The following is a 19,299-nucleotide window of genomic DNA, read 5'->3' on the forward strand; positions in this document are numbered from 1 at the left end:
ATTGTTAGTTTTGTATTGAAAACATTTTAGCTCACCTGAGCTGAAAGCTCAAGTATACGTTTGTCCGGCATCTGTCCACATTTTAATTTTTTTTCTGAAGAACCACTTGGCTAATTTCAACCAATCTTGACACAACATTTTCTTGGGTAAAGGGGATTTAAGTTTGTTCAAATGAAGAGTGTATCCCTTTTCAAGGGAAAATTATTAAGAATTAGTGAAAAGTTTGTGGCATCTTGTAAAAATTTTCTTCTCGAGAACCATTAGGCCTTTTGCAATCAAACTTGACACAAATCATCCTTGGGTAAAGGGTATTCAAGTTTATTCAAATGAATGGTAGTGCTCCTTTCAAAAGTCAGTGCTCTTGAAATTTGTCAGTCCGAAGGATTTGACTGGTTAAAACCTACTCAGACTGGTAAGGTTCACAGTATATTTCATTATTCAGACTGATAAAAATCTTGAAATGTCTGATACCACAGAAATAGACTCAAGAACTCTGAAAGGGAAATAATCAAGAAAAGGCAAAAACAGTGTGGGATCTTTTAAAAATCTACTCAAGAACCACAAGATCAGAAAATATGAAATTCACGTCAAAGATTCCTGATATAAAGTAAATTCAAGTTTGTTCAAATCATGGTCCCTGAGAGTTGGGTGTTGTCATAACAGAGCCGGGATCAAAGTTATACGTATAAATATATTGGGAAAACCATCTTCTTCTCAAGAACAATGTGACAACGATTAGTCGTATTGATATGCATTAGCATCCCCTCGTAGTAAAGATTATAATGCATTCAAATCATGAACCTAAGGGGTAGGTAATATAGCCACAATAGGGGATCAATCTTTTACATAAGAATTTATATGAAAACTTCTTTGAAAATGTTAGATGTTTTTGTCATGTCTTTCTGTGCAAAACTTTAACCTTGCTCTTAACTTTTAAATGGTGAGAGATAGGGCTTTCATATTTCTGCCCCCTTCAAAGAACTTTGCACCTGTCGGTCGGCCAGTAGACCACATGTCCGCTCACTTTCTTGAGAACCATTCACTTCACCGTAATGATATTTCACATGTGGGTTGGTTATGAGTAGAAGAGGACCACTATTGATTTTCAGGTCAAAAATCAAGGGTCAATCTACTCTGGACATAGGAAAATGCTGTCTGCTCAATATCTTGGAAACCCTCTGCTAGACAGACATCAAACTTGGTAGACTTGCACATTGTAAGGACTAGATGACCGCTATTGATTTTGAGGTCAAAGGGTAAGGGTGAAACTGGACCTAGGAAGATACTTTCCGCTCAATATCTTGAGAACTCTTTGCTTGACAGACATCAAACCTAGTACACTGGTACATCATAAGGAGTAGGTGACCTCTATTGATTTTGAGGTCACATTGTCAAATTCAAACTGGCCATAGGAATATACTGCCATTCAATATCTTGAAATCCCTTTACTTGACAGACATCAAACTTGGTAGACTGGTACATCATAAGGAATAGATGACCCTTTTAAAATTTGGGTTCATATAGTCAAGGGTTAAACTGGACATTCATAGTAATATATTATCTTACATATTTTGAGAATCATTTGCTTGATTGACACCAATCTTGGTACACTGGTACAGCATAAGCAGTAGATAACCCTTATTGATTTTTAGGTCACAAGGTCAATCCACTCAGGACATAGTAATATATTGTCTGCTCAATATCTTGAATTGGTTTGGCACTACTATCAATTAAATGATGCATGTGTATATCCCTTTTCAATTTTGCACGGGGGGGGGGGGGGGGGGGGGGGGCATACATGTATATGTTTTACAAACAGTTCTTGATCATATATGCATTCCTTTTGACAAGACATTTTCCATCGTCGGAAACCTACGGTTGATTACGCTTCGTTCCTCTCTCCATCACCCGTGCGTCCATTCATTCCTACTCGCTCGTTCTCATGAATAAATAGGTTGCACAATGGTATTTAAAAACTAAAATTATGTACACTCAGGTGCCTGTCTAGGCCCATGGGCCTTTTGTGATGTTTCTAACCTTGTACATGTAATATCTACTTTAATTAGCTAAAATAATATCGTAAATTAACGTAATTAGCGTTATTTAGTTATATGCTAAGTATTGATTATTTCATATTACTAAAGAAGACAAAGGAGAAGAAAGATGATCCCCATCAGACAAAGCAGGTTGTCGAACTACGAAGGCAAGGTCCTTCTGACATCATACGAATGGGACAAGCAGTGTCTGCCAAAACTTCCTTTGATGCTGAAGCAAGACGTAATGACAAATCTCAACTAAGAATTTCTGTAAGATAAATTTTAATTTTTTTTTTTGGTATTACACTACTTCTTTGAATGTTTTATTGATATTACAATTTAGGATCACAGATTAAAAATGTCCTGATGGCATATGGAAAAAATAGTGATAATCCCAACTTGTATAAAAAATTAAGGACACCTTTCTGGAATTGGTTAATGGATATTTTATATAGTTTTGATTTAAATCTTGCTCTCAAAAATGTCAACTTTGAAAGTACTGACTTGTAATTTGTGTGAAAAGGAATCTGAATCTATTGGCAGAGCCCTAATAAAGCAATTTCAAATTCTGTACTAAATAGAGTTCCCTTAATTCCATATACCATTTTGACAAGGCATACCAATCCATTGTGATCAACTTGAGTAAATAGTATATTGTATACCAAGCCATTGATTTTTTCATGTTGATCACATCTTAATTAAATTGATTTATATGCCTTATCAAAATGAAATTAAGGGAACTCTATTAGTACAGAATTTGAAATTGTTTTAATAGGACCCTACCAATAGATGGGAGCCCTATAGTGATCAGTCTGTGCGTGTATGATTGCATGGACAGTTTTACAAAATATTTTTGACTATCTCTGCAACTATGGATTCGAAAGTTTATGCATGAACGTATCTGAATGGGTTACAAAGCAAGTTCTAGTGAAGCAGAATCTGTAAAAATCTTGCACTTAATGATGCAAGCATGAAATTTGCAGAAATGCTCTCTTGACCTATTTTGAGGAGAATAATTCATCTTAAACTTAGCAAATTTCAGGGATTTGAAAGTTTTCCAGACTTTATTGTCTATTGAATTGAACATTTATTCATGGACTTATATCAATGGATTACTGATTAAGTTTGAATTTGGATTTGTTTGTCTTTTTTTTGAAAGAGTTATAGATTTTGAAGTTAGCAAATAATGAGACAAAATGGGACCCATTTGTGATAATTTCCATCACAATGATATCTAGTAACTCATTATTGTAGAAAGAACATGTATTATATTCATGTTTCTAATGTTATCTATATGTATTTTAATAAGTATACAGCTAATTGATAGAATGGGTAATTTCTGAGCAAATAACCTTCACAATTATATCATAATTTTTATGCCTCCGAAATAGAAAATTCGGGGGCTTATTGTCTGTGGCAAAACTTTAACCTTGGTCATATATTTTACATCATAAGAGGTAGAGCTTTCATATTTGCCATATGCATATCTTGTGACAAGACCTTTTCCAATGACACCAAAACCTTTGACCTGGTAGCCTTAACATTGACCTTTGACAAACTTTTAGAAAATTCGAATATAAGCCATAAGTTTGAAGTCATAAGAGATACTGTTTATATAAATAGCATGTGCATTTCTAGTGAGAAGACCTATCCGTTAATACCAGTTTTGTTGACCTTGTGACCTTGATCTTTGACCAAGTTTATTTGCAAATTTACAAAAACTTCAGCCTTGATCATATCTTTCACACCATAAGAAGTAGACCTTTCATATTTGCTATGTATATTCCATATGGTAAAACATTTCCATTGACAACAAAATCTTTGGCCTTGTGACATTAACATTGACCTTTGATCTTGTTCAAAAGTATGTGTGCGTGCGTGGGTGTGCAGATGGTGTAAATATTGTAAAAATATTACCATCATTTATAGATGCCAGGTGTTGATTCTTTTTATATTACATAAAATGGAAATAGAAGAAGATTAAGGAGGAGAATGACGAACCCGTTGTAATGCAGCAGGCTGTGCAGCTACCAGAATATGCTTTGTCAGATATCATACAACAGGGACAAGCAGTGTCATCCAAAACTTCCTTTGATGCTGAAGCAAGATCTAGTGACAAATCTCAACTAAAAATTTCTGTAAGATAAACTTGATTTTATATATATATATATATATATATATATATATATATCATATGTCTTTGAATGTTTGATTGATATTATACAATTATGGACTGTTTAGCAGGGAGACATCACAAATTATCAGATCTTAGTAGGGTTATCACCCAAGGGCACGTGATAACCTTACTCAGACCTGAGAATTTGTGATGTCTCCCTGCTAAACAGTCCATAATAGTTTTATTATCCTGAAGAATCTGAACGTTGAAAAACTATCACACATTTATTGACTTGTACCATGTATCTTTTTTTATTTAAAACGTCAACAGATTCGTAATAACTTTCTCTGCAGAAAATTCTGATAACTTATCAATAGTTTTCGAGGGATGAAATCAATGTTACCCTCAACTACATACATTATTTTGCTTTACACTTAATGTCATACATTTATTGGATATATATGTTAACGAAAGCAAAACATTGAGGTTTGAGAAAGTTAAACGAGAGAAAGATTTCAATTGTGACGTCACAGTAGAATGACGCAAAAACATAACGTCAAATGTAACATTTCGTAACGTATTTCAAGACAAAAACGTAAACATCAAATTGCATTAGAATGGAAATATATTTCTTCTCAATTGTTATTTGTGACCGTTAATGTTGACGCTGAAGTTTATGATTTACGATCCTGCATATTTTCAATTATTTTTTGATAGAGCCTTCTCGCTTGTGCCATTAGAAGTTATCTTCTAAAGGGAGACAACACAGTTGTCACCCTGCGCGTGAGGGAGACATCACGAATTGTCTCCCTTCACGTGACAAGCCCTCGACCAATGAAATTGACTGTATTATTCTGAAGGATAATAATACTATTTAGGGTGATAGATATCATTGATGCATATGTAGAAAATAATGATATCACAATCCTGACGTCTATAAATAGTGAAAAGGAATCTGAAACTATGCAGCATGTGTTTGTCAGTTGTGAAAAAAACACTGTATAAATTTGTGTAAGGTAAACTTGACTTTTTTATTTATATCGTATGTCTTTGAATGTTAATATTACTATTTAGGGTGAAAGATTAAATATCATTGGTGCACATGGAGAAAATAATGATATCACAATATTTTATAATTTATTATACATTTCTTACCACTCTACTTATATATAGTGAAAGGTGAAGATAACGAACAGTGACCAATCTCATAACTCCTATAAACAATTATCATGTAAAACTTTGTGGATTTTATTGGTTAGTTTGCATTGCAATACATGGTAGAAAGAAAACAATCCATGAAATAAATCATGGTTAGTTTAAGAAGTTTGTTTATATAGTGTATATAATCTATACCTTTAAAGTGTTCAATTTTCAGATCGAAGGAATAAATCGTCACATACATTCTTAAGACTTTTCCCATATATGTAATGAAGAGTATTTATAAATAAAATATGAATTAATGCAATGTATTTGACACCGTATCAATTAGTTAAACTTTGCATTACGTATTCTTCCTAGTAAGAATATTAGTATTAAGCATGTTAGATTGGGGTGGAGTACCCCCCCCCCTTTTATTACTGACAAAGGTCATATCCTTATTAGATATGGGAGAATGAATATGCCAGCCTAGTGTCCTCTCCCCCACTTTGACTGATTGGAAATTTTAAGGAGAAAAAATATTATGTGAATTGAAAAAGTATTTAAGAGAAACATTTTATAATTTTAGAAAATCGGGCTTCCATGAAAGCTAAAGATATAGGGATGAAAATATTGACAGTTATCATAATGTGAGAACACAACAACGAGAAATTTGACATAAAATTTTGCGATACCAAAGTACTGTATAAATAATGATGTACTGAGTATTGAAAACCAGTCTTGTAAAATCAGAATTTTTACCACGTGACTTTACGGAAACTGAAGAGAACAGTATCTTTCCTTATCAAGTAGAGCGTTCGCTTCGTAACCGGGAGGTCGTGAGTTTTATCCCTCCTCGTGCCATGGCCGCGTCAAACCTATGCCGTTAGAATAGGTAGTGATTGCTCATTCGCCAAATGCTCAGCATTTAGAAGTGAGAATCACGGGTCTTTTGGATATCACATAAGCACGGGAGATCCCGTACCGCAGCAGGCATTGGCACGATAAAAAAAAAAAACACCTCAGTGCTACGACCCTGTGCGTTAAACTTTGGTCTAAATTTATGGTACTTCTCCTACAGCTGGTGATGTCTTAATATGAGTGAAAAATTCTCGACGGGACGTAAAAATAATCAATCAATCAATCCTGCACAACGTCACGGTAAACACGAATCAGGCATACATATCAATCAATCAATCAATCAGACAAACGTGAATTGTCTATAGCCCGCTACTGTATTGCATATCAAGTTAAAATGTGAAGACTCGCTGAATTATTGCTTGTTTTGAATTTAAAACATTTTTAGCTCACCCGAGATAATTCCCAACATTTTTGACTTCTTATCAAGAACCACTGTGCTAATTTCAACCAAACCTGCCATAAACTTTTCTTGGGTAAAGGGGATTTAAGTTTGTTCAAATGAAGAGCCACGTCGTTTTCTCAAGGGAAGATAGTTAACAATTAGTTAAAAGTTTGTGGCATCTTATACAAATTTTGCTCTCAAGAACCACTAGGCTTCTTACAATCAAATTTGACACATCATCCTTGGGTAAATTGTGTTCAAATGAATGGTCATGATCCCTTCCAAAAGGAAATAATCAAGAAAAGATAAAAACAGAGTGGAATCATTTAAACAACAAATAGATCAGAGGAGATCAAATTCAAATGAAAGCTTCCTTACATAAAAGTTCAAATTTGTTCAAATAATGGTCCCTGAGACTTGGTTGGTGCCACAACAGGGAATTAACCTGTGGATATATTGGAAAAACCATCTTCCCGAAAACAACATGAACATGATTAGTCAGAGACCTTTTTACGGTACCAAATTTTTTAACTTATTGATTTTGACTTGCTTTTAAGAAAACCTAACCTATTCAATATCTCCCGAAGTATTTAAGGTAGAATTTTCATATTTTGTATGTAGAATGTTTAGGGCAAAACCTTTCCTTTCATGCCATGATCTTTGACAATGTAACTTTGACCTCCAAAAAGCAATGTTATGTTAGTTTTTTGGTATTTAGGCATCTCCATGTTGTGTGAATTAAAGTTCAGTTATATCGTCACTCTTTGAGACTAGGTTGGGGCCACAATATTGGATCAAAATAGTTCATGGTAATAAAGATCGAAAACAAATCTTAAAAATCACTACAGCTGAACAACTGCAGGGTCAAGGTGGCTTAGGTGAGCACTATGACTCATGGGTCTCTTGTCTTCTACATGTGCTGAATAATCAGGAGTTTGAAAAACAGGTAACACAATGGTTTCTAAAGACTAAAAATGTGCATACTCAGGTGACCATTAAGGCACATGGGCCTCTTGTCATGTTTCTTATGTCATAATACCTATCAGTAATATTAATATCGTAAATCAACGTAATTACCGTTATTTAGTTATATGCGTTGATTATTTCATATTCCTAAAGAAGACAAAGGAGAAGAAAGATGATCCCCATCAGACAAAGCAGGTTGTCGAGCTAAGAAGGCAAGGTCCTTCTGACATCATACGAATGGGACAAGCAGTGTCTGCCAAAACTTCCTTTGATGCTGAAGCAAGACGTAATGACAAATCTCAACCAAGAATTTCTGTAAGTTCTTGAATGTTTTATTGATATTACATTTTGGATAATGGATTAAACGCCATTGATGCATAAAGAGAAAATAGTGATAATCCCGACTTCTATAAGAAGTTCAGAACACCTCTGGAATTGGACAATGAATATTTTATCTTATGTGTTGATTGAAATCTTGCTCTCAAAAATGTCAAAGTCAGTAGTACAGACGTTACTTGTAATTTTTGTGAAAAGGAATCTGAAACTGTCGGTATACAGCCTGCTTTTGTCAGTTGTGAAGGAACATGTCTTCATGTAGAAAATTGAGTGTACATGTGTGAAGAACCACTTGATTTCTATGTTAGAGATATTACTTTTTGGTGAATTATCACTAACTAAAGCAGTATATTGTATACTAAGCAGTATATTTCTCATGTTGATAACAATTTTTATAGATGTATTTTTTGTTTGGATTGGTATGCCTTGTCAAAAGGAAATATGGTACACCGTATTGAGAGATGCATATCAATGTAGAATTCAAAATTGAATACTGTTTGATGAAAACATTTGCTCCAGTATCTTTGAAAATAAGAATTTAAAATTGATACTGTTGGTCGGAAAATTGCTTCAATATATTTCAAAATTATATTCTTGATTGACCTATAACTAACTCTTGCTTGTCGTAAGAGGCGACTAAATGTGGCAAACCTTCGGATTAAACCGTATAAACCGAGGTCCCGTGTCATAGCAGGTGTGGCACGATAAAGATTCCTCCCTGCTCAAAGGCCTTAAGCGCCAAGCATAGGCCTAAATTTTACAGCCCTTCACCGGCAATGGTGACGTCTCTAAATGAGTGAAAAATTCTCGAGAGGGGTGTTAAACAATATGCAGTCAATCAATGTAACGATTTAATTGCCTATTGATGCAACCTGTCATTGGTTCAACTGCTGTCTGACGCGTTTCATACCAATCTTAGACCGTCCTTTACACAAAATGATTTTGACTACGGATTACTCCCGTTTACCTGATCAAGATACAGGGCTTAAGACGGGTGTGACCGGTCAACAAAGGATGCTTACTCCTCCTAGGTACCTGTCCCACTTCTGTTATGCCCAGTAGTCCGCGTTTGCCCTACTCTTAAAATTGTATTCCTTATAGGAGTAATGAGATTGCTCACTGTTCGTTATCTTCATGGACTTTCTATTATTTATTTTTTCATCTGTTGTTTGTCGTTAGTTGCCTGTCGCACATTGGTCGTAATCCTTTGAATATTTTTAGCTTTTTTCTGGAACAACAGAACAATTTCAATCAATTTTGATATAAACCATCTATGGGTAAAGGGGAACAAAAATGTTGAATTTCGTGTCTCTACCTCCTTGGGGCAAAACCATCAAAATTAATGAAATTTCTTTTCTCATGGATATCACGCAGTCAAGCTATTGACATAATTATGATAAGCAATGAGCTTTATACAGAACTGAAATTCATGACCCCTGGGTCCAGGGTTCATGCCAAAAGATGAACTAAGTTTGTCTTATATTGAAAATTCATTATATCTCAATACATTTTTCTTTACTTCTGGACATCAAGCAGTCAAGCTGGTGGCATGATTATGAACAATGAGCCCCATACCAAAACTTTTGAAATTTATGACCCCAGGGTACAGGTTTGATACCCCAGGGTAAATCTAAGTATGTCTTTAAAAGTGTCATTCTATGATAAATAATGAGACATAGAGAATTATTTTAAAATAAATCCCTATAGTTTTACTTTCAATGTTAATTTTAGATAAGATATTGGAATTTAGCTATTTTAAAGTATACTAAAAAGACAACTTATTCGACTCTAAACTATTTTTAAACCTAAGAGTGCAATGCTTATTACATAGTGTCCATGATTTTAATATAATTAGGTCCAAATATGTGATGCATTTAAAAATAAATGTATAAGTGATAGGTGAAGAAAACGAACATTGATCAATCCCATAACTCCTGTAAGGAATACAAAATAGAGAGTTGGGCATACACGGACCCCTGGATATACCAGAGGTGGGATCAGGTGCCTAGGAGGAGTAAGTATATATGAACAGTCAATAGAACGGTCAGATACTTCAAAGTGTGAAAACATATATATCCCGTACAAACGACACGATACCTCTGATTAAAACGCCATGGCGTACATGCACTAGATCCTCGTTACAAGAAAAGCAAGTAATGAAGCTGTAAATAGTATCTTTATTCTCTACAATGGTTATTCCACATCCATTTTTCACGAAAGGAGAAATCTTCAATTCCTAAAAATGGAATATGTAGAACATTAGACCGAGCGAAGCATGAAATGGTCATATGCGTGTCCTTAGTGATAATCATAAGTCAGTAAAGTATGGTAAATTAGAAATATGTGTGACCGGGTGTGACCGGTCAACAGGGGATGCTTACTCCTCCTAGGCACCTGATCCCACCTCTGGTGTGTCCAGGGGTCCGTGTTTGCCCAACTATCTATTTTGTATTGCTTGTAGGAGTTATGAGATTGATCACTGTTCGTTATATTCACCTTGCATGCATGTATTACACATGACAGTCCTCTGGACTAAACGCCCACTAACATCCAAGTATTATAGAGGGAGTACAATGTCATGTATATTAAAAGTGAAGATAACGAACAATGAGGATAACTATGTATTAATCATATGTTAAAAATTGGGTCCAGTTTACGCCGTGATCTTCTTTGGATCCAACAGAAATAATTTGTATGTACACAGAACTTTACAATGTCGACAAAGTTATGATCCGCCTATGAAATATAACGCTGTCGACGTTAACAGTATATTGTGACGTTATATTCAGCTACGATGGTATATCGACTTTAAAAATCCCACGTGACAGCTGAAGATAAAAAAAAAAAGTCAATCAATCAAATGTAAAACTCGAATGACTGTTGAAGCAACTAATGAATCTCTTGAATAACTCAGCTCAAAATGAAATGTTTGTATTTTTGTCAATCAAATGTAAAATTCGAATAACTATTGGAACAGCTTATGAATCCCTTGAATACCCAGCTCAAAATCAAATGTTTGTTTCTTTTTAGTGAATAATACTCATGAAAGTGCTAAATCAGCAGATCAGATCGATATCAGATAAACAAAGAGAGATAACTATGAATGACACATAGCCGGAGTTATCATTCTTTTAATTTGTTTTATGAAAATATTCGAATAATAAATTTTGATTCGAATATCATCTAAACAAAGGGAATTTTCATTGACATCCATATTTTTGTATTACATATTATGCAACTAAAAGAAGACGAAAGAGAAGAACGATTATTCCCATCAGACGAAGCAGGTTGTAGAGATACCAAAGCAGGGTCCTTCAAACACCAGACAAATGGGACGGGCAAAGTCTGCCAAAACTGCCATTACTCCTGAAGCAAGATTTAATGGCATATCGCAACGAGGAATTTCTGTAAGATAAACTTTTTTTTTTTTTTTTTTTTTTTAAAGATATTACACTTCTTTAAAAGTTTGATTGATAATACCATGTAGGATCAAAGGTGAAGATAACGAACAGTGATCAATCTCATGACTCTTATAAGGAATACAAAATAAATAGCTGGGCAAACACAGATCCCTGGACATACCAGATGTGGGATCAGGTGCCTAGGAGGACTAAGCATTCCATATCGACCGGTCACATCCGCTGTGAGCCCTATGTCTTGATCAGGTAAACGGAGTTATCCGTAGTCAAATTCATTGTGCCAAGAACGGCCTAACAATCGGTATGAAACACGTTAGACAGCATTTGACCCAATGATAGGTTGTATTGGCAAACTAGATCATTATAACGACCATAGAATTTGCAAGATGCTAACTTTAAACGAGACTGTTGAAACCCCTGTAACATCAACTTGTTTGCCAGTGGTCTGCCTCGATTTAAAAACTGATCATACGCAAAACGATCTTTTGCGTATCTTACCAGTTGAGAGATCTAAACACCACATGCAGATGATAATGGAATAATAGATTAAATGCCATTGATGCACATGGAGAAAGTATTGATAATCCTGACTTCTAGAAAAAGTTCAGGACACCTTTTTGGAATGGAATAAGCAATATTTTATATTATGTACTGATTTGAATCTTGCTCTTAAAAATGTCAACATCAAAAGTACTGAGTTTTTGTGAAAGAGAATCTTATATGAAACTATACAGCATACTTTTTTCACTTGTGAAGAAATCGAGAAAACGAGTTAACGTATACACAGAATAACTTTAAATAAGCAAAAAGCAGTAAAATTGAAATTACATTTGTTTTGTTTTCATTGTTTTGAACATATTTTATTGAATAAATGAAAAGGATTAGAATAAGTTCTAACAACTTGCCTGTCCTTCTCCCATTTCCATTTGTATACTGTATATTAAGCAGAGTATTTTCTCATGTTAATCACAATTTTTAAAAGGTATACGTGTTTTCTGGTTACATTGATATGCCTGACGTATATCAATAAAGAATCTAAACTTGTTTGAATTGTGATAAAGAATAGTTTTTGTGGGGGGAAAAACATCATTTACTCTAATATTGTAAAAAGTTATATTTTGATCTATGTGAATCAATGTACAGCTAATGAATGGAATGGGTCATATCTTTCACAAGTATATCATATATACATGTATACATTTAAATTATGAGTGAGTGTGTGCGTGCGGATGTCCTGAATTGAAAATTTTACAGTTGAATAATTACCCATCATTTATAGATTGATAAGTGTTGAGTGTTTATATTACATACAATGAAACTAAAGAAGACGAAGGAGAAGAGCGATTCTCCCCAGCAAACGAAGCAGGTTGTAGAGCTACCAAGGCAAGGACCTTCAAACATCATACGAGTGGGACGGGCGGTGTCCGCCAAAACCTCCATTACTGCTAAAGGAAGGTCTGATGGCATATCTCAACGAGAAATTCCCGTAAGATAAAGGGTTCTTTCCACATCACAATTCTCTGAATATTGTTATTCATGCAAAAATGCAAAAAGTACAATAAAAGTAATTTCAAAGCTAAATCACTCAAAAATGTCCAACATTTAATGTATGAATAGATTATTTTATTTTGAAGAAGTAATGACTGTTTTTGGTATTGTAGCAACTAGCACACGGGATAAATGCCAACGCAGGGGTGTGCATTTAAAAAAAAAACCATAGCTACAAGCCCAGGCTTTCTACACGGACTCATGTTCAAGAAAGTTTAAAGTGTCACAGGACCTTTGGGTTTGACAATATCTGGATACTTTTTACAGTACTTACAATGCATTAGACATTTCCCTTTATCAAAGCACAGGAGTTCGAAATTTTATCAATATAGTTAGTGAAATTCACTCGACTGACCAAGCCATGAGCGATGTGAGAAAGGAAGGAAAGGCCGTTTTCGAGAAATCAACTACATTGTATATGGCTTTGACTCGCCGCGCAATTGATACAATTCCTCAGCATTACTACTTTCTTGATTCCGTGTAAACAATCACTAACCGGCAAGCCATTGCGTGGCGTCACCTTCACTACCGACCTGACATCCATGTATTTCCGGAATGGACTGGGAAGGAAATGGAAGAGGCTTTTTGAAGAGCAGTACCTGGGCACAGTTTTCTATTGATTGGACAATGTGGCACCGGAAAAAATTTACTGAGGTAATACTGTACATGCACAAAGATGGTTCAGTAAAGGTAACTCTGAGCAATTATGTAAACTTGTGTACTGAATCTGGATTTGATATTTTCCGCGAAAATTTTTGTACACTTCTAGTGGTGCATGGAATGATTTCAATGTCGGACACTTACAATTAGCCCCCTTCCGGCAAAGCCGGAGAGAACTTTAGGTTTGCACTCTACTTATCCGTCCGTCAGCCTTTCCACACTTTTTTCTCCTTCTGGTCCATTGATTGGTTTGCTGAGTTATGGTCCTTGAACATAGAAAATTAACTCAAATATTCAATTTTCCGCAATATTTCGTCACGCTACCAGATTTTCTTTTTGATATTTGGTACAATGCTTTACCATGACAAGTTACAGATCAAGCTAAAATTTTGTTCCAGCCCATTGATATTTCGCTGAGGTATGGCCCTTGCACTTAGAAAATTAATACAGATACTCATTTCCCCCACACTTTTCTCGTAATGCTTGCAGATATTCATTTGATATTTGGTACATAGCTTTATCATGACAAGTTACAGATTAAGTTCGAATTTTTTCCGGACCATTGATTTTTGCTGAGTTATGGCCATTGGACAGAAATGATATGGAATTTGAAATTGTCAGTATGGTTTTTATTTTATGAGACCTGGTTATTCTTGTGTGTAAACTGTTGACGTATGATTATTCACGAAAAATAATACGCAGACGACTTGATTCGGGGTCGGTAGGGGACGTGTATTGCTATGCAATACCTACAAAATGTTTGTTTTTATTCTTTCAGCATTAAAAACATTACTAGTATAACAACTCTTAGAGTAGAATGAAATAGGAAAATAAAATAATATATAAATAAATTAGTTAAATGAATGAGTAGAGTGACTATGAAATGAATATAAATTGACAATAGAATAAATATATTGTCAATGAAGTGAATTTATAAGTATTACAAAAACAGATTAATCATCAAAAACTTACCAAAGCGCAAACAACAAAAGTGTTGGACACGACGAGTTACTCTCCAACAACGCTTCACAATTTCAAATTTCGCGCACATGCAATTATATTTATCGCCCTTTGGTTGTAAACAGAGTCGGACCAGAAATGTAATAACTAGTGATTTTAGATATTATTGCTTATTCCGTTTAAAAATAAGTGAATAGATTAATACATGTTGTAATTACTGATATTTTTGAGGTCGATACGATGATTTAGCTACATAAACAGTAAAATAGCGAGCCTGGAGGTGAAGAATTAGGTAAAATGAGAGTGATTATAATCTGATTTAGAAGTCAACTGTTGTGTAGACAGCACTGCTGGTGCGCTTAATATCTGCAGCAAAAGATTAAGACATATCTGTCTCTACCTGAATGTTCATTAAGACTCAATGTTACAAGTTTCTTTCTTTTTTTAAAAATCATTTTCATATTTTGTGCAAGTTTTTTGTTGTTGTTGTATTTTTTGTACTGTACTATGTACAAACATTTATACGTATTCTTGTACTATATATATACATGTATACTGATTGCTTTATTGTCATTTTGTATATTTTTTCAGATACTGTGATAACAGCAAACATTTAAATTAAGGCGGGTATTTCTCTACTTGAATGGGTGTTAAAGAGTTACAAGTTTCTTTGTTGTTTTTGAATAATTTTTCATATTTCATGCAAGTTTTTTTTAAAATTTTCTCTCTATTATTATTATTTATTTTTTTGTAATTCTTTTCCATCACACATGTACTGATTGATTGATTGATTGATTGATCACTCATATGGAGACGTCACCATTGCCGGTGAAGGTCTGCAGAATTTAGGCCTATGCTCGGCGCTTACGATCTTTGAGCAGGGAGGGACTTTTATCGTGCCACACCTGCTATGACACGGAAACTCGGTTTTTGCGGTCTCATCCGAAGGACCGCCCCATTTAGTTGCCTTTTACGACAAACAAGGGGTACTGAGAACTATTTTAACCCGAATCTCCACGGGTGACATATATTGTACACTGTACAAACAGTTATACGTACTATAAATACTTAGTACTATATTTGCTGTCATTTAGCATCTTTTCAATATCACAACATATACATGTAACGACTGGTCTCGGTAGCTCAGTTTTAGAGCGTTCTCTTTGTAACTGGGGGAGGGGGGTCTCGGTAACTCAGTCTAAGAGCGCTCTCTTTGTAACCGGGGGGCGCTCGTGTCATGGCGGCGTCAAATATAAGACGGAGACATAGGTAGTGACTGCTCCATAGCCAACTACTCTGCATTAGGATATGACCTTGAAATGCTCGGCTTTAGGATATGACCTTGAAAACGGGGGTCCCATGTCGCGACAGGCGTTGACACGTTAAAAAACCTTCACTGCTGTACGGCTCTGAACGATAAGCATAGGCTTAAAGTGTTATCACTTACAGCTGGTGACATCTCAATGTACTTGAACAATCCTCGACAGAACGTAAAATATTTATGATAAACTTCAGTGGCGGATCTTAAAGGGGAGCGTTTAGGGGGGTTGCAATACCCCCTTACGTATGCATTTTTATATAAAAATCATTGTCTTCGACTCTTCGGCCCTTCCTTTAGGGATGGAAAAGATACAAACCGGAATGCAACTCCACTCTCATTCCCTTTGAAAGTTTTCTTAATCCGCCCGTGATAAGAATTTTTAATTGTTTGAAAGAAAATGGAGACAACGTATAAGTACATATAGCTAATATTAGGCCAGATAGGCGTAGGCGTTAACTCCCTTTGGATGTTTTGAATTCATTGTGAATGTTAAATTTTAAAACTAGTACTGGATTGCTGGTTAACCTTTACACTCTTACCAATTAGTGGTTTGAAGTAATATTAGTAGACATTTTTTCAATTGAAAGTTCAGAATTTTGGCACCCTAATTATGTTGTATGGGTTTCTAATCAAAAACAGCCCCGCTCTGCAACGCTACACAAATAAAAAATGAAAATATTAAAATATATGCAGTTTTTGAAATATTTGTCCATGTAGATGACGATAAAAGTTATAAGAGCAAGAATATTTATAGCAACTGGTGATGTACATCGAAGTGACCATATCCAAAAGAATTTGTTTGAATTGGGTCATTAAATCAAATGTGTTATTAGCAGCGATTGTTGTTTCGAGGTCTAATAAACTTTAAAAAAAACAACAACAATGTGTTGATAAGATTTTTTTATGAAGAAGCGGATGACTGGAGAAAATACCAATGATGGAAAGTTCGTGTAAAGGTAGCTGGTCTTTATTGTATACGGAGCACAGGCCTAATGTACACTTGTGAACAGGTATAGCTGTTTAAGAGTAGGTCGTTAAAATGTTCTTTAGTTTATATATTGTTAGCTTGTGTCATTATGTAAATAGGTACATGTGAACACTGCCAAGCCAGATACGCAGTGGCGGATCCAGAAAACGGGGGTGACGTGCAGTAAAATCCTGGGGTCATTCGTAAAGCCCTCGATGGGTCCAGGACGAAATTCCTGTGTGGGCCTAGGAGGCACGGTTACTTGAAGCTACTGAGATATGACAAAACAAAATAGTGTTTTAGCTCAAATGAGGTTCTCTGGATTACTTATGTCCAGCGTTCGTTCGTAAACTTTTAACACTTTTCGACTTCTCCAGAACAACAGGGCCAATTTGAATCAAACTTGTCATAAAGCATCCTTAGGTAAAGGGGGTTTAAAATTGTTCAAATAAAGGATCGGGCCCTCTTATTATTGAGAAATAGTGAAAATGTGGCATCTTTTGAAAATTTTCTCAAGAGCTAATGGACCAGAAAAGACTAAACTTGTGTGAAGGGTTCCTTAATGAGAATAGGTGGAGCCACAATAGGGGATCAGAGTTTTAGATGGCGATATGTAAGAAATCCTTTAAAAATCTTCTCAAGAACAGTCGGGTGATGCAAGTATATTGAGTGGGGCCAAAATAAGGGGGAAAAGATTTATATGTAAATATAAAGGGAAAAATCTTAAATTAAACTTTTTTCTCGAGAGCAACGGACTTACGGTGCCATGATTAGTCATATTAATATATCAAACATCCAGTTAGAGCAGATTCCCGTTTGTTCAAATCATGTACCCGGAGTGTAGGATGGGACCTCATTTAGTGACCAAAGTTTTACATGGTAGTATATGGGGAAAATCTTCTCATGACCAACAGGGTCAAGATTAGTCATATTGATATGCCAGCTTCACCAGATAGTACATATACCAATGTATTTAAAACCATGGCCCTGGAGAGTTGAGTGAGGCCGCAACAAGGGATCAAATATTACATGACAATTGATGAAGAATTTTTTTTTAAAATCTTGATCTCATGACCAACAGGTCCATGATTAGTCATTGTAATATGCAAGCATCTTTAGCTAGTGCTGGGAGTGTTAGGATGGTGCCTCAATGGAGAATCAAAATTTGTCTTTGGAATATATATAAACTTTGAAAAATTTCTTATGAAACAACATTTGACTAGTATTGGACTTCAATCTGGATACAAAGTTTTACATGAGAATATACAGGAAATTAAGAACATGCCAGCTGACTTCCAAAGAAATTACATACAGTCGGGATGTGGAGGAGTTCATTGCTTTATCTAGCAGAATAGAACGTACATACTTTCATTGATATCTGGGTATATAAATTGAATATTCGAATATCTTTTTATAGATCGCAGCTGATTTATAATAACTAGTCATGAGGGTTTTGATAAAGCCCAAAATCGTAAATATTGTTGTTGTCGACCCCCGACTTAGACATCTTAATCTGTACATTCTAAAAAAAAGAAAATTATATACTTGATTAAAACGTCGGGAGCCTGACACTGATAGCGTCGAAAATTATTTTAAATTTTTTTTTCTATTCATGACACACGGAGATACTGAACTGAAAAAGCTTCCTGTCATGAAAGATACACACTCCTTCCTTATCACTAAACAGAGAAGAGCAGCTGTATACATTATAATAAATTTATAAAGATTATTAATTATTAAAACATGAATTTTGGATTATTCATTTTTATTCCAGCCAAGTTAAAAATCATTGATACACGGTACATACATACAAATGAAGAATAGGCATCTGCACGTGGGATGGTCATGTGATGCAGACAATATTTCGTTAGGTCCAGTTCTGGCAAGTAGCATCGTTTTTTCAAAGAAGGGGGGGGGGATGCCATAGAAGAGGTTATAGATGTTGACATGCCCCAAATTATTGACATGCAAAAATAAAAAGGTTTTTGCTCGAACTTCAAATTCAAAAATCCTAAATGTGGAGAATGGATCTTGAACCTTCATCAACTAAAACTGTCTCAATTTGTTTTCACCTGGCTTCGATTTCTTAAATCGTCGGAAAGGGGGGGGGGGGAGCAGCGCTCAACCTTCGCTACATGGGTTCCATTCACAACTTTCAAGATTACATTCTTCTCATTCACTACTAAATGTACTATAAAAAAAATAATGGGGGAGCCAGTCACCCAATGTATCTTTATTTCAAGTCCCCCGATTCAACTCATTGTTGATAATGTACCAGAGCTGTTGATTTCTGCATATTTTAGGAAGTACACGGAATTTCGGGATGAACTTAGGTTTAATAGTAAATTCGAATCCAAGCGATATTCACACAATGCATGTATGTGTATTCAAAGGCTTAGATTTGAATTTAATTCTTAACACAGCTGGGAATTTTTAACTATATTCGTCAATGTGATGTATGAATATTTTCTCTTTGTTTACTATGTACAACACCGGTTCTGGGTTGAATTTTATTGTTATAGGGGCGGAT

At 35.1% G+C, this 19,299-nt stretch overlaps 1 protein-coding gene across 6 annotated transcripts in view; it reads left to right on the forward strand.

Moving 5' to 3' along the window:
• Positions 1-16,685, forward strand: part of LOC125646668 (uncharacterized) — a 33,660-nt gene extending 16,975 nt beyond the window's left edge. For 3 of the 6 annotated variants that reach the window (XM_048873162.2, XM_048873157.2, XM_048873159.2), the window contains 6 exons: positions 2,145-2,306; positions 4,010-4,174; positions 7,712-7,873; positions 11,140-11,301; positions 12,638-12,799; positions 12,975-16,685. In XM_048873162.2, coding sequence (XP_048729119.2) covers positions 2,145-2,306; positions 4,010-4,174; positions 7,712-7,873; positions 11,140-11,301; positions 12,638-12,799; positions 12,975-13,019 — 858 coding nt within the window. In that variant the 3' untranslated portion in view covers positions 13,020-16,685. The remainder of the gene's footprint in view (positions 1-2,144; positions 2,307-4,009; positions 4,175-7,711; positions 7,874-11,139; positions 11,302-12,637; positions 12,800-12,974) is intronic. The other 3 variants (XR_008795891.1, XR_007359793.2, XM_048873160.2) reach the window with 2 other exon arrangements.
• Positions 16,686-19,299: the final 2,614 nt, after the last annotated feature.

Source organism: Ostrea edulis, chromosome 6, assembly GCF_947568905.1.
Source record: "Ostrea edulis chromosome 6, xbOstEdul1.1, whole genome shotgun sequence".
Lineage (NCBI taxonomy): Eukaryota > Metazoa > Mollusca > Bivalvia > Ostreida > Ostreidae > Ostrea > Ostrea edulis.